The 16,628-nt window shown below is 37.1% G+C and overlaps 1 protein-coding gene across 4 annotated transcripts in view; it reads left to right on the top strand.

The window, feature by feature from the left end:
• The window catches only part of LOC127634394 (leucine zipper transcription factor-like protein 1), a 32,885-nt gene extending 16,670 nt beyond the window's left edge, over positions 1-16,215 (top strand). The window contains exons 4-10 of one of the 4 annotated variants that reach the window (XM_052113931.1): positions 10,768-10,825; positions 11,292-11,354; positions 12,043-12,108; positions 12,276-12,353; positions 12,616-12,864; positions 13,604-13,707; positions 13,820-16,215. In XM_052113931.1, the coding sequence (XP_051969891.1) occupies positions 10,768-10,825; positions 11,292-11,354; positions 12,043-12,108; positions 12,276-12,353; positions 12,616-12,864; positions 13,604-13,707; positions 13,820-13,838 (637 nt within the window). In that variant the 3' untranslated portion in view covers positions 13,839-16,215. Of the gene's footprint in view, positions 1-10,767; positions 10,826-11,282; positions 11,355-12,042; positions 12,109-12,275; positions 12,354-12,615; positions 12,865-13,603; positions 13,708-13,819 lie in introns of all 4 variants that reach the window. The other 3 variants (XM_052113932.1, XM_052113930.1, XM_052113929.1) reach the window with 3 other exon arrangements.
• The last annotated feature ends 413 nt before the right edge of the window (positions 16,216-16,628 follow it).

The following is a 16,628-nucleotide window of genomic DNA, read 5'->3' as shown; positions in this document are numbered from 1 at the left end:
CTGCCGCATCACAAACTTTTTCAGTCATGAGCTGAGATGTCGACTCAAGGGCATAAGAGCCCGGAGTAGCAAAGCATCTAACCCATAAAGTTCGATGAATATGTGCAAAGAGAACCCTATCGCAACACAAAACTTGTCATAAAAACTGATGAATGTGAGCGGAGAGGACCAGCCTGCCGTATCACAAACTTGTTCAGGCATGAGCTGAGATGTCGACTCAAGGGCATAAGAGCCCGGAGTAGCAAAAACATCTAGCCCATAGAGTTCGATAAACGTGTGCGGAAAGGATCGGCCTGCTGCATCACGAACGTGTTCAGGCATGAGCCTGTCATAAAAAACTGAAGAATGTGCGCTGAGGGGACCAGCCTGCCGTGTCACAAACTTGTTCAGGCATGAGTTTGGGATGTTGACTCAAGGACGTAAGAGCCCGGAGTAGCATGGACATCCAAACGATAAAATCTGATGAATGTGTGCGGAGAGGACCAGCCTGCCGCATCACAAACTTGTTCAGACGTGAGCTTGAGATGTCGACTCAAGGACGTAAGAATCCAGAGTAGCAGAAACATCTAACCCATGAAGATTGATGAACGTGTGCGGAGAGGACCAGCCTGCCGCATCACAAACCTGCTGCAGAGGGACCCCTCTAGCCAAGGCTTTAGAGGCGGCGACCCCTCTGGTGGAGTGAGCCCTGACACCTACTGGCGAAGCTTGACCGCCCACCTCATAGGCCAGGGCAATAGCATCCCTCACCCAATGTGACATAGTCTGCTTGGTAGCGGCTGCCCCCCTGTTGCGGCCCCCAAACCAGACAAACAATTGCCCAGACTTACACCACTGGCTAGTGCGGTGGACATAAGTTTGAAGGGAACGGATTGGGCCAAGTCCGTGAAGACTTTCCTGCTCCGGCGTTAAAAACGGCGGGGAGCAGAAGGCTTCCAGAGTGACAGGGTGTAGTGTCGAGAAAGGCACTTTAGGAAGGTAGTCAGGATGAGGATGCAGGATAGCTTTGGCCATACCTGGGGCAAACTCTAAACAGGCCGGCAAAACAGACAGAGCCTGTAGATCCCTGATTCTCTTAAGAGAGGTAATCGCCACAAGAAAAACCAGCTTGAGAGTCAGAAGTCTATCAGTCTATCAGACGCTGACTCTAGACTCTAGAGGAAGAAACTGCCCAAAGGCTTCCTCATGGCTTTGGCCTCCTGGAATCTGGAGATAACCGTATTCATGGCGTTTCCGAAGAGACCAGAAGGCGAAACCGGGGCATCGATTAAGAAAACTCTGTCCTTATCTCTGATGCCTGACAGGTTAAGCCATAAATGCCTCTCCGTGCTGACTAAAGCGGACATAGACCGGCCAATGGCACGGGCTGACTGCTTGGTCGCGTGGAGAGACAAATCCGTAGCTCGACGAAGCTCTGAAAAGGCCTCTTCGTCGAGAGTTTTACCCGCACTCAGATCCTTTAGCAGGTCAGCCTGGTACGCCTGTAACACAGCCATGGTGTGCAGCGCAGCACCAGCCTGACCTGCCACTTGATAAGCCCTCCCCACTAGCATGGAGGTAGTGCTGCATGGCTTAGAGGGGAGAGCAGGTTTTTTCAAGGACGATGCCGAACCCGGCGAGAGATAACCCGCAAGTGTCTCTTCGACCGGCGGCATCCTTGAATACCCTCGCGCCTCAGCACCCACGATAGTCGAATATAACGACGTCGAGGACACGTGAACGCGCAAGGTATAAGGGTTCCTTCACGAACGAGCAAGCTCATCGTGGAGGTCATCAAAGAAGGGAAGGGACTGATGAGGTGTTCCCTTCCCTTGGCCATCAGACAGAAATCTATCCTCTAATTTGGAGCGTTTGGGGGTTTCTTGGTCACGTGGCCAGTCTAATTGAAGTCTGGCCACAGCACGAGTAACCACATCGAGTAACTCCTCAGAGGATTTTGCATCATGTTTTGAGTGCTCTGATGTGGGTAACTCGAAATCTATAGACCCAAGGGAATCGAGGTCCCCCTCCTGAACTGAAGAGGCGCCGGAGCGCGCTTCAAGAACACGAGAAGGACCAGCCGTACGAGAGCCCCACGAATGAAGTGCGGGTGCTGGCTCTCGGAAGTAAGCGAGGCGAGTGCGAAGCATCCCGACCGAAAGAAGGTCACAATGCGCGCACCCGCCCCGCCCCAACGCGAGAGCCGCGTGCTCTTCCCCCAAACAAACAAAGCAAAACTCATGCGTGTCCTTGTCCGTCATGAGACGTTGACAAGGAAACACGCATCGTTTGCTCCGTTTCTCCGTCATTCTCTCTCTTTTCTTTTTCTTTATATATATATATATATATATATATATATATATATATATATCTCTTTCAGAGCAGAGAGAAAAAGTAAGAAAGTTCTGCGCACTGCCTAACAATTTCTAACTCCTAACAAAGAGGGAAGAAAGTTTTCTGAGCAGGTTGTGAGACACACAGCATAGTATGCGCTGAATGAAAAATATCTGTCGACACGCTGGTGATGCCTCTATTTTATAGCCTGGCCACAGGTGCATTTAAATGATCATCACCAGCCGAGGCTATAAATTCAGGTCAATGTTCATTGACGTGTTTCACACAAATTCACAGCTGCTCACAATGCAAGATTGTTCCCCGTAGCGCTTAGCAAAAGCGCAGCATCAAAGTGAAGCTTTTTGTAAAGGGAACCTTTATTATAAACTACTCTACTGGATAAAGCAGCAGAAAATTTAACTGTAATTCCAGTAAAAATATTCAGTGAACATGAAGCCAGTTCTATCTATCTCTTTTGTGGTCATTTTAGTTGTGATAGGTTTATCACATTATTATTATAGTAATTTAATCATAATAATACATTTATATTATACACTAAGAACAATTCTGGCTTTTATTTTGGCAGGATATTGGTAGACGATGTATTTACTTATTCATTTAATAATATTAAATGAATCCTTTACGATTCACAAAACGTAACATAAAACACGAGTCATATGGACTACTTTAATGGTGCTTTTAGAGTCGGTATGAAACAGAAGTTGCGACTGACTTTAGTTCCATAAATTAAACAGACTACTTCCGAGTGAAACAACTTATCGAACAAGAAAAAATATAGGGCTTGCATTTTTGTTTATCTGTTGATTGTTGATTGGATTGTGAAAATATGGGCGTTGCATAGCGGAATTGAGGCAGACGTGAATGCGAGTTTGCAGTGGAGACACACCCCCTACCACTGTGCTGCTAGAGTCAGAGCCGGTTATCTGTAAAATTGAGCAACGATCTCACACACATTTATGATCAAAATGACAACATAACTGCACGAGCACATCACAGTCTTTGCTTACAAAGAGGCTGTAGTTGTTGAAAAACGAGTAAAGGATAACATTATTTTAACTTTATGAATCACAATACACTAAATATAAAGGAAAAAACACTTGTGCCGTGCATCCTAAGATAACTGCATTCAAAAATATAAATAAACTCCTGAGGCAGCCGAAGTGTTGTATTCATTAGTGATCACCTCAGCAATTCAGCTGTTATACCTCAATATTCAAAATGTAAATTCGAGCAAGCTGATCCATAACCAAGGAAGTTTGGGTTAAGGAACGATAGTTTTAAAGGAAAACAGACAAAATACACCTTGCCTTCTTCACCAACATGCGATTGAAAACTCTATGCAAGGTTGTGGCATTTATAAGAATGATTGGAGAAATCCAGCATACGACACCAGAGAGAAGTCTGTTGTTTCACCGGAAGATCGAATTTTGAAATTTTGATTAAAGATTACAGGTTAAAAAAATAAATACAAATATAACATATGCATGGATGAATCGTTCACAATAAGATCAATAAAATGCATTTAGAAAATAGATAGGGTGAATTTTCATTTCACTTTAATGTCATATTGGAGTTTGACAGGAATGGCTATGACACACAATAACACACATATCAAAGCACAAGAAAATGCTCTTTATAAATGCACTAATTACCAAGAGAGCAAACACTTCACTTCTGGGGATGTGGACTTTAATGTTCAACATAAGCAATGCTTTTTCTCCATCTGTTTCTGAATTCCGGATTTTAAAGTAACAGATTCTTTTCAAATTGTCGGACACGATTTCTGCCCTTTTTTTCTCTTTTGGACGACAACCAAAAATAGCATTTTTGGCCAAAAATTCCAGTGTATCCCTAATCGCAGTACAATGACAGTAATAGAAGTATACTGTTAGTAATAATAGTACAGCTGTTGTTATAGCTTTTTTGTTACTACTATGACTTAAATATTTTCCTTGCACTTGAGAGCAATAGCAACAGCTGTCTCCATCTGGAATGCTGTTTTTGGACCCCAAAGTTTATATCATATTGGTTGGTGAGTTTTTTTAGCTGCAGGACAAAATAAATCCCACTTTGCATCGAACAAATTTTGTCTCCATTGTGAGTAGGTTCAATAGAAATGCATTTAAAGTCTTATTTGTGGAGAATGGACTCTGTCAGGTTGGGTTTATGGTTCAGCATAGAGTATTTTTAAGTTGTGGGTTCAAATTGAAGGCATATAGAAAGTTTCAGACAGCTGCAACAAGGTGTTCCACCTGTGACTGCAGTCTGAAGAAGATGAAGAGGTATAGCAGAGCAAAAGACCTGAAATGGAACAGTCAGGGAGTAGATGGTGAAGACCGAAAACATGAAAATTTTGGAAAATAAATTCCAATTGAAATTGTATACTAATGATGTGTGCGAACTATAGAAGCAAGGGAATTGACTGGACTTCATAAAAAGGTATGATGAAATGATTGTAGAAGTGAGTTTATTGGGTTGAAAAGTTTCAAGGTGCCACTGTGGACTGACTTTGCAGAGCTAGAGGAAGGGTTTGCTGAATTTCAAGATATATATTATATTTAGAGGCATGGACCAAGGAAGGAAGTTCGGTAGAGATATTCAGCTCAGAAATGCACACCGATGAATAAGATCTGTACAGACAGAGGCACAGAGAGAAGATGTTGTTAATGCATTTCAATATCCTGGTACTTTACATAAACATCTGGTACTAGACTTATAACAGGCTAGATACCGGTTTGAAACTGATCAGTAAATGATTTCCACTGCTAACTGATCTTTGACAAAAGTTTCCTAATTTTGTAGTTAATTGATTGTTTTATTGACCAGCCCACATTTTTTATCATTTTGGGGAACTTACTGTGAAGAATTAGAGGCAGAGTGCTTTATTTCACTCATAGTGTTTTATTTGTGAGGCAGGATCTGTCACAAAATTTGGCCTGTATTAGAGCCTGACCGATAAAGGATTTTGAAGGCCGATACCGATACAAATATTTGTTGGGTTTAAAATCCGATAAACCGATATATCGGCCGATATATTTTTTTTTTCAGAAACGCGCAACAAAACATTAACAGATTTCCCTAACATTAGTTATTTGTAGTTATTTATGAGTTTTAACTAAAATAATATGATAATGCATTTTAAAAAGAAACTTGTTTCTTTTATTGTCACAACAGAACAGAGGAACATCAAAATATATTAAAGTTCTGATAAATAAAATGTATAAAAATACAATCTTAAGATATGAAACGTAAAGTCCTTTGAACAAAAACACAAAAACAACAACAACCAAATCAAAGTTACCAGTATTAAAAGACTTGGTATAGCTTCATAAATATAACTTTAAACTATACTACTTATAAATTGCTAACAGTATATATGAGGTAGTGTACTGAATCAGTCAATCCTCAATAGCTCCAGTCCAGCAGAGGCAGGTTGTAGTACAAGAAGCAAAGTTTCTCTGCATTATCTCCTTTCAAAGAGCTTCGCCTATCCTCATAAATATTCCCTATGGTGCTGAACACTCATCAGTTGCTGCCTGCCTTCTAAAACCTATTATTTAGCGATTCTAAATCCATTATGTGACTCGTTAATGCTGTGGCTGAACGACAGTCTGCAACGCACACTTGGCGTCATTGGATTCACAGACATCATGTAAAAGAAAAGCTAACTTTGTCTTTTATGCACAAGATACGTTTGATACTTTTTCTCTGTCTAAATGTTCACTCCTCGCAAGTCTAACTTACATTTTACAATGCAGGGACTGTGACTAGAGATATGCTAGTTATAAATACAGTAATAATCATTACTTTATTTAGGCAGAAAAAGTTCGTTGTGGTTTCCAAGCTCATTACTGTTAACGTTAGCGGTCTTCCACTGATGATAGTGGCATTAGCTAGCTTTGTGGTTAGCTAGTCTATGATGAGCCATAATTTAGCAATGGATAACGTCATACTGCAAATTGTAAAACATACATTTTCAATATAACAGGCCAAGGAGATATGATACGTCTCATTGCTATAATTGTCACGCGCTATTAAAGAAATACTTCAGTCACATCGTCAAAAGTTAAAAGGACAGTCAGTCAACTACACTGTAACAACGTAACGTAATTATTACTAGCTAATTCCGCTTCACTCTCGGCTTATTTAACAGCAGCAAAACTGGACATGATAGTCACAAATGTTGTCATGCTTATTTGAGTTAAGAGAACTGATGGGGATGTTCTTTTAATTGTTATTCAAGCAATGTATGTGACCAACTCACCATGGCATGAACACACTTCACCGATGATCTCACTCGCGGATAACTGATTCTCTCTGCCCGACTCTGGCTGGATCAGCAGATTGCAGGATGTGTGGCGCGTTATACACGATTGTTGCCAACAGGGACGGTGTAGAGTGCCCTCTGGTGGACAAACTATACAACTCCAACACTCATGACATGGTTGAAGGGTGTTTCGTCCGTTTTTTTTTTTTAAATATTCATTTATCGGCCATTATAAACGCCGATACCGATAGTTTGGAAAATGCCTAATATCGGCCGATAATATCGGCCTGCCGATAAATCGGTCGAGCTCTAGCCTGTATACCATCAGATTTAAAGCCACATCCTTCCCACTGTTCTACTCTGGCCTTATGCAGAAAGGTAAACTAAAAGTCACACGTTCATTCTTAATGCAGTGAAATCATTGTTGATGTTGAAGGTATTTGAGACTGGAGCAGGTAACATCACCCTAGAACATCTGTAACTACAGCCATCGTAGAATTTTGGATTGAAGCATGACACAGGTTTGTTACATTAAATTTATAATGGTTTGATTACTCATACATACTCAAACTGGTATACATCTCTGGGGCAAGAGCTGAATATTTCAGTATTTTACTTACTATAAAAATTGGCATCTTTTTAATAGATAACAAGAATTGCCATTTAGAATACAGTTCACTGAAAAATGAAAATTCTCTCATTTACACACTTTCTCATTTACTCACTTTGTTTCAAACCCATATGAATTTATTTCTTCCATAATTTTCTTCCGAACACAAAAGGAGTTGCTAGGCAACAAGGTTGTCAAATTAAAATTTGAATTTTTGTTAAATTCACATTTGACTCTGTATTCGACTTTTAGATGTGTGCAATTTGTGCCAAAATGGAGTTACATTTTGGTGTGTTCACACCCAAAATAGATTAGAATGCTTCAGAAGACATGGATTTACCCACTGGAGTCATATGGATTACCGGTACTTTAATACGGCCTTTATGTGCTTTTTTGGAGCTTCAAAATGTTGGTACCCATTCACTTGGATTATTTGGATCTACAGAGCTGAGATATTCTTCTGCTCTGCAGAAGAAAGAAAGTCATACACATCTGGGATGGCATGAGGGTGAGTAAATGATGAGAGGATTTTTCATTTTTGGGTGAACTATCTCTTTAAGAGAACGGTGATTTAAAAACTGATTTACTGAAAATATATATTTTTTTCTCAGCCCTTTTGTAAGCCCTATTATACAGAATAACAGCCTTAGTCACCATTCACTTTCATTGTATGAAAAACACCTCCTTTTGTGTTCCACTGAAGAAAGAAAGTCATACAGTTTTTGAACCTGAGAGGGGGTAGATAATAATATAAAATATAAAATGAATGTTCATGTTTGGGTGAACTGTTCCTTTAAATGATCTATTGTAGGATATGCAGTGGTAAAATTTAAAGGGATAGTTCACCCAAAATGAAAATTCTCTCATCATTTATTCACCCTCTTGCCATCCCAGATGTGTATAACTTTCTATGCACATGATGGCATGAGGGTGAGTAAATGATGAGAGAATTTTCTTTTTGGGGTGAACTATGCTTTAATAAACTTTATTTGACAGAAAGCTCAACACTGAACAGTACAAACACAGAACTGAGAGAGCTGAGCAGCAATCACACACGTAAACGACACAGTTGACTGTAACATGTTGCTTTTGCAGAGTGTACGTGTAAGTGTGTTTCATCTCATTACATACCCAGCCTCAAGTAATCAGCTGTGTGTTTGTATATGCCCCCCTCCCCCAGTACATCAGGGATGGGCCTTCAATGCAGTGTCTTACACACACATGGAAAACACCCATATCAGCACGTACTATATGTTAGCCGCAACCTTATCAGACCACACGTATCACCAGCATGTGGAGATATGTTTTTCCTACCACAAAGGAGGAGAACCTCCTCTAAGAACAATGTAACTGACATGTATTTATGTTCTCTCATTCTCCTCTAACTCCACCTACAACTGAGAATCAAAGCAGGTGCACCTGGGTTTGTGCCAGAGATGTTTCTTTTGTGTGGCTTTTAGTTAAGGTTACATAAACTATGGCTTTCAAGGGTACATTGCGAGATTTGCGACTTTTAAATTCAAAGGGGCCATTTCATATTTTTTTTTTATTATTTAAATTTTTTTTCAAAGTCCACTTATAAAGCCATAATTTAGTTCTTATGATCATTTTCCATCCTCTCTTTGAACTCTAGAATTAAACAGGACATTTTAGCTGCTCTGCCTGCTGTAACCTCTGTGTAAACACACTCTTCTCATGCAAAATTAGATACAGCTTTTTGCTGTGTCCAATATACAACCTGGCAACATTTTACAATAAGGTTTCATTCGTTAACGTTAGTTAATTAATTAGGTATCATGAACAAACAATGACCAATATATTTTTTAATCTTTGTTAATGTTAGTTATTAATAGACAATTGTCCATTGTTAGTTCATGCTAGTTCATAGTGCATTAACTAATGTTAACAAATACAATTTGATTTTAAAAAATGTATTACTATATTTTGAAATTATCATTAACTAGGGATGTCTTGATACTGGTATCGGAATCGGGTCCGATACCGTGCTCATGTGCTTGTACTCGTAAAAATGCTCCAATGCCAAAAACCGAAATCATCTGATGTACGAATGTATTATGTAAACATCCAGCATACATATTCAATTCATGTCATATTATAGTGAGATTAATAAACAAGAAAAGCTGTAATTAAATGTGATAAATATATAGTTTGCACGTGCAGCGTTTTAAATGTGTGTGCTTGTGAATGTGTTGAATTGGTGTTGTGCTGCCATAAAAACAAACTACTCAAACTACCTTTTTAGAGATCATTGGCTTATACATTGGAAACAATATTATGAGCATCGTATGCTCTGTTTGTAGCAGATGACAGCAGGCAGAGCACTAATTCACTTTTTACATATTTATTTATATTTGATCAATAGTAGCCTTTTACGGTTTAATAATCACATTGAGTCACATTTCCGGAATGGGAAGCTGCCATCATAATGTCAGAGCTTCTTTATTAAAACAACACAGAAACACTTTTAATAAAAAGCTCAATTTAAAGGCAAAAAGGTACTACAGAAATATAATATTCACTGTCATAATAATAATAATAAATCAATTGTAACAGTATTATAGCAATATCTAACATCTGTGCTGTTATGCAGCACTTTATTTGACAAAAATTACTCCAATGGTGTATTTTAGATATACAGAGGTTCTGTATAAAAGCACTGCATCATGTTTACAATTCATTGTTATTCTTTAATTTAATAAAAGTTGTAATGAATTTATTTATTTAAACACCAATGTGATGAAAATTGAAATAAACTGTTAATATGGAGTTCTGAAAATATAAAACAGGTATCGGACTTATTGGCGAGTACCAAAAAAAAGTACCGGTACTTGTACTCATTCTCAAAAAATGTTTATTGGGACACCCCTAACATTAACTAATTTATTAATAAATGCTTAATAATATTATTAATTGTTAATTCATGTTAACTAATGAAACCTTATTGTAAAGTGTTACCACAAATCTTTTTGCAAGATCTAAATTACATTTGAACAGATTAATTAAATAAATCTGTGCTGAAATGTATTGCACATAATAATAAAGTCAGATTAAAATGATTGTTTGGAAATCTTTTTAAAAACAGCCACTCTTTTCTAATGCGGAGATCCTTCAAAAGGATATGCAGAGTAGTAGGTGCTACACACAGCCAGGAGCAACACAAGAATTGATAGACTTTCTCATGTTTACTCTTATCATAAGTGCATCTGGTGTCATCACCCAATAGGTTTTGTTAATGAGTAAATGTAGGTGGTTATGTTTGTTTGTGTTCAAATGATTTCATCTGTCTGATGTCAGAAATTTGTATGAAAGTATGGAGCTGTTTTAACAGCTTAGTGTCAATAAATATATATTTTTTTCTGAAGTATGATATTCTGGGATATGAAAGCTATTTTTTAATTGTAAAACTTGTATAATGTGGTATGTATGTCAGTAGATAAGATAACACTCATCTATCATGTTGGGTTTATGGTGAATCTCTGCATTTCTATTCTCTAATTACATGATTCTAATCCTATTTTTATTTGTGTCTTATTAGAGAGTTACTAGAACAAGTGGCTGAGTTTGAGAAGACTGATTTCAAATCCAACAGTAAGGTGAGATTATTTCAGGTTTGGAAAGGACATATCAGTATGAAATAGGCGCAGTCAGTGATTGAGTTGTTTTTTTAGCACAAGTTATAAACAAATCATGTAAAACCTGCTGCCTGCACAAATTCACACATTTTGTAGGTTAAAGTGTGACTGACACCTTCTGTCATTATATCTTGCCATGGCATGTGATGTTCTTTAGTACATGATGTGTGTAAATATGTTGTTAGAGGTTCAGGTGCTGGCCGGTGGAAACAAAATAGTTTTTTTTTATTGTGGTCTGATTTTGATAGCAAATATTGACCGAATAAAAACAGAACTTCCCTTCATATTTTATCTGGTGGTCTTCAAAAATGAAGAGAATGTTTGATTCTACTTTTAAGAAATAAAGACAGAACTGTATTTTAAACTGATTGTCATGTTTCTGTATGCTAACTTTAGCATAGGTTTTATGTGCTTTAAGGTAAATCAGGAATCCAATAAGCCAAAATTAGTACCACTGAATGAAGGAGGTGTGTCTGAACTACTCCAGAAGGTAATCAAGACAATAAGTTTAAACTAAAATGTATACATATGGATAACTTAACCATTCATATGATCTTTAAGCAGAATTCCCACAGTCATGGAAAACTTGGAAATATCTGGGAATTTTTAAATTGTGATTTCAAGGCCTGTAAAAGGCAAAGAAAATATCAATTTCAAATATTGCTCTTGTGAAGAGTAAGGAGCCAATCAGACCCAATTTGTTTTTGTTCTTTAAAAAGATAGATGCAGCTCATGAATAGAACTGGACACAGGTGTCTTGAGATGTATTTTTAAAAGTTGATTTTCTTTTTAACCTGAGATGGCATTTTGCGAGACGCTTAAAAAAAAAAACATAAAGATTCGGCGCAACATCCAAAGTATGTTTACATATTAATGGAAAAAAATTCTGTGTCATTCGATCAGTGTGAACTGCCCCTAAAACTTGGGTCAATAATGGTTCAAAACGACTCACAAATCAGTCTGAATAGTTCTTTAGTGAATTGGTGTGAATAAAAAAAAATATTCTCTATCCAGTAATGCCTGGAAAGGTCATGGGAAAAGTCATGAATTTCATTTGTCAAAAAGGGTGGGAACTCTGTAAAACTGATCAGTTTCTTTCACCAACTCGCAAATCACATGTGCTTTATCGGTACAACTAACAGTGATGGTCATTTGGACTTTTCATTACATTTTTTCAGGAGATTTCTAGACTTCAAGCAGAGAATGATAAATTGAAATCTAGACTCCGAACTTTGGAATCCCAGGTACATTTTCTTTTATTTGTTCATTTAGCAGACGCTTTGATCCAAGCAACTTGCAAACATACAAGAACATAAGCATAATAGAAAGGCAAATTAGAAAATATATTTGTAGACTTCATTCATGGTAGAGTTGGATTATATTTAATAACTTTATAATGGTTGTATTCTAGGCCATGAGTGCGCTAGATGACAAGTCAAAAGCTGAAAGGGCCTTGAAAGACCTTCAGAAGAACCAAGGAGATCACCAGGTACAAAATGTATCACATAGTGACTGGGAATTTGAAACTTGCCTGTTTACCATCATGAAGATTGATTTGTATGCATTGCTCTTTGTTTAGACTGGGTTTGTCCATTTGTCAATCACGTTATTAAGAAAGACGTCAAGTCTTAGTTGGTATTATGTAGTGACATTTCAGATTTTGCTTGAGGTTTAATTTCTGACCATTTGTTTTGTAACTTTCTGTTTGGCTTTGTGGAAACGATGTGGTATGTGCTGTTTTTTGTTTTTAGATATGGATTGTCAAGTGTACAGTATTGCATGCCCCCTGTAATGTTTACACACAGCAGTGTGATGGAAAATGTTCTGCAATGCACACTCAGGAGATTGCTAATCTGGAAGATACAGTAGCAGTGTTGCAGGCTGACTTTGAGAAAACTCTGAGTGCCAACGATGCTTCTCAGAAAGACCTGCAAGACAACCTGGTATCTGCCAAACATGAACTGCTCCGCATCCAGGAGCAACTTTCCCTTGCTGAGAAGGTACTGGAGATGCCCATTCCTTAAGCCCATACCTTAACCCTAATATTTCCCAGCTTTAACCTCCTGAGATGCGAGCGTGACTGCTGCTTGTAACTAATAGCAAATAAACATGAAAAAAAAGAAATCGTGTGCAAATTGTTTTCCAAAAATGTATGTCCACATAGGTGGACAGTGGGACTAAATTGTGAAATTGTAAATAATACCAAGCAATAGAAATTCATATTTTTTCAATCAAATTATTATGTTTCCAGGATTGTTAGTTATTCATGTTTTTGAGACGTTACAGACATTACATGATGTGACGGATGAAACTAGAGACTCTACTCTTTTGTCTCAAACAGGTTTCGATGTAAAATCTTAATTAGATTTCTTAGCAGATGTAGTTTGGTTGGCATTTCTCCCAAAGACAAACTCAGCCGTGATCGGTGCGATGTTGTTTTGTCACACTAAATTTGAACCCTTTTCTGACCGCCCAGATTCTTCTGAACTGAGGTCAGTCGATTTAAATTAATATAAATTATGCATCGCGTATAGCGAATCCAAAATACAACGTCCACGCATGTGTACACGCGGTTCGCACAAGGTTATATAAATGAACACCCAATAGTGAACTTAAAAAATAAAAGTCAAACTTTTTATGTCACAAAATAATTTATTGGACCTGTTTACACATCAGTGGAGCTCAATGTGTTGGGTCAACCATATAATGTTCCTTGCATGTTTTTGTTTGTCCTTTAAGGTACTGGAGAGGAAGTTTCAGCAGACCGCTGCTTATCGTAACATGAAGGAGATTCTCACTAAAAAGAATGATCAGATAAAGGATCTGAGAAAGAGGCTACAGAGGTACACTTTCAATTGTCATATTATGACCGTGAACTCATGTGAAATTTCATCATAACATTTTCATTGACAAAGTTTATTTTTGTGAATATGTTGCGTTATGTTCTCTTCTCAGGTATGAATCAGATGAGTGATTGTTTAACCTACAGGACACACATGCAGAGGTCAACAAAGATACGTTTAATGAATACTAAAGGAAGTGAAGTATTTTGTATTTTTTTTGCAGTGAAAGCTAAACTTTTCGAAAAGGCAAGGGACCAAAGAATGAGTAACAAGAAGGGGATGAAGGGATTTTGTCATTTTTCATCAGTAAGACCAACATCTGATATATCAGCAACACCTTGCTTCACGATTTAGTAGTCTACAGTGCTTTAGAGATATTATTCAGACATGACACTACAATTGCTTATTTCTCATTGCTCTGTGTTCTTCAGTATCTGTTGCTGGTTGCCAGAGAGGCACTTCATACAAGTACCTTCATGTTTTTTTGCACAGGGATATTGTATGTTCTCTTTTCTCAAAAAGAAATGTAATGCCCAAGGCCTTGTTCTCATTTCTCAGAGATGCATATATCCTTGACACTGCTGCATAAATAGTTTCTGGGTATGACACACCTTTTCTCTTTGTTCCAGATCACAACACATCTGCACATCTTTTTCTCTTTCTTTTTTCTATTTTTATACACGTGTTAATCTACTAGAAAGTTTAGCTGCTACACCTAGAATAACCTGCAGAGTTAAAAAAAAAATTGTAGATGATAATATCCCAAAGGAAATATCTTTGAAGCCTGCCTATCATGCATTATAAAGGTATTGTTAATGCATTATAACTCATTTATAAGGTATTATCACACATCTTTTAATCAGTTAAATGTTCTAAAGAATAACTGTAACCACAAGTATAAAACATAATAAATACCTATGCATGGTTAAACATGTTCAAAAAATATAGTATATGTGTTTGTAATATGCATTGTACTCTTTAAAGGCGGAGCCATGAATATGTAGATATGACAACTGTTGTAACAGTAACTTATAAAAAGATATAATGGATTACAATGTGTGTTTTATGGCATTAAGAACAGTTTTATAATACATAATATACACAGAACATACATTAGAATGTGTTACTGAGTTACTGAAAGAGTTTATGTAAATGTTTAATTTGTGTAACTATAGTTGGAAACTGATTGACTGTGCTGTGTTACTATTTAAGTTGGCCCTCTGAACAATCCTAAATTTGTTTATTCCCATTATGGCGCACACAACAGTGGGGTACCAGTCCACATCCTTTGATGAATTGTTTGCTTTTTCATTTTGATTTGAATGTTTTGTTTGGAGTTCAGTGTCTCAGACTGCACTGAATTCTCTTTGAAAAACTGAAAAGTATCTACATTTCAACACTAACAGTTAATTAGACTCAAAGAAGTCTAGTCACAACAGTGGAACACCAGTGCTTTAAAATGTGTCCAGTATTGCACATTCATTGTATAGTTATAAGCTTTCCACAGTATATTTTTGTATGACTTGTGTCCTTTTCCCTTCAATCAGAAAGGATTGATTGAACAACTGTATGAGTGATGGGACTCTACCTGTGGTGGGGGTCTTTTATTGTGTGTAAACATTTAATGCTGTGACATTAGTGAGCAAATACAATGGTTCACAATATGAGCTCATAAAGTCTGATTTTGCAGTACTCATGATCTGATTTATGTTTTATTTATTTGCCATTTGCTGCTAAAACGACTGTACTTGGTCATTTCACAACTATTTAACCTAATCAATTTGCACTAGTAATAGCCACATGTTCAGATAAAGTGATTTGTTTACATACTGTAGGTTTTTCAGGCCAAGAACCGCCCACTTAGACTTTTAGAGGCTGTTTGACGCATGTAAAAATGACCAACCACAAGTAGTTTGTTTATGTGACTTTTAAGGTAAATCTGAAATTGGTCAGTAAATTGGGTAGCTTATTTAAATTATGTCACAGCAGCCTCCTTGCAAGGTTTAACAGATATCAATGAATAAATTAGTAAAAAATGTGTGTAAACTGCCATTTCCGTGTGTCTACAAGTAACAATTATTTACAGACATAACAGCTAAATTAATAGTTGTGCTCAAGGATATCATGTTTACTTGCCATTTTTGGAATGTAATATGCCGATTTGCTTACATTGATTAGAAATTGCTAAATATTTAAATTTTACATTGTATATTTTTTACATTTATTGGTATCAAAGACTCTTTAATCCCACTGTATATGTGTATGGATATAGTTACTTAAAAGGCTACTCTGAAATAGGAACCTACTTCATTGTGAGGATTGTTTAAAAAATGCATCATTAATTCAGGATGCCACGTGTTTGACTGCTCCTTCATGTGTGACTTTGAATTTGCCAGTTTGTGTATATTATCGAGTAAAAAGTTTGTGTGAAAAAAAAAAGCTTTGTGAAAGCATAATATTTAAGTGTTTTAGGTATTGTGAATGTTCTTTCCAAACCATAAATTATTCAGCAGCACAGAGAAGTGCAATAACAAATTATTATTTAATAAAAAATCATTATTTTATTCTGTAGTTTTTGTATAATTGTATAATTTGTGTTCAAAACCAACAGAAGAGGAGCTTGAATTCATAAAATTTCCACAGGGTTAGACAATGGCTTGATTTTGCTATCACAGCACTCCTAATATTGCATGAAGAGTGTGGCATAAGACCGCACTGCATCACCCCTTTTCAAGTGTTTTTGGTATGGTAAACAGAATACCAGCGGTAAGCCCCTTAAAACATTTCTAGTGAAAATCTCAAACCCACTGTCTGCCTTCAAGTAACTGTAACGATGCTGGCAATGACAGGCAGATGATGATGATGATGAAGTGTAGAACCCAAGTGCAGTGTTTATTTACATCAATGTGAAATCCAGAAAC

Source organism: Xyrauchen texanus, chromosome 41 (assembly GCF_025860055.1).
Source record: "Xyrauchen texanus isolate HMW12.3.18 chromosome 41, RBS_HiC_50CHRs, whole genome shotgun sequence".
NCBI classification, from domain to species: domain Eukaryota; kingdom Metazoa; phylum Chordata; class Actinopteri; order Cypriniformes; family Catostomidae; genus Xyrauchen; species Xyrauchen texanus.
The sequence above is the reverse complement of the archived record's forward strand: the minus strand, read 5'-3'. Positions and strand labels throughout refer to the sequence as shown.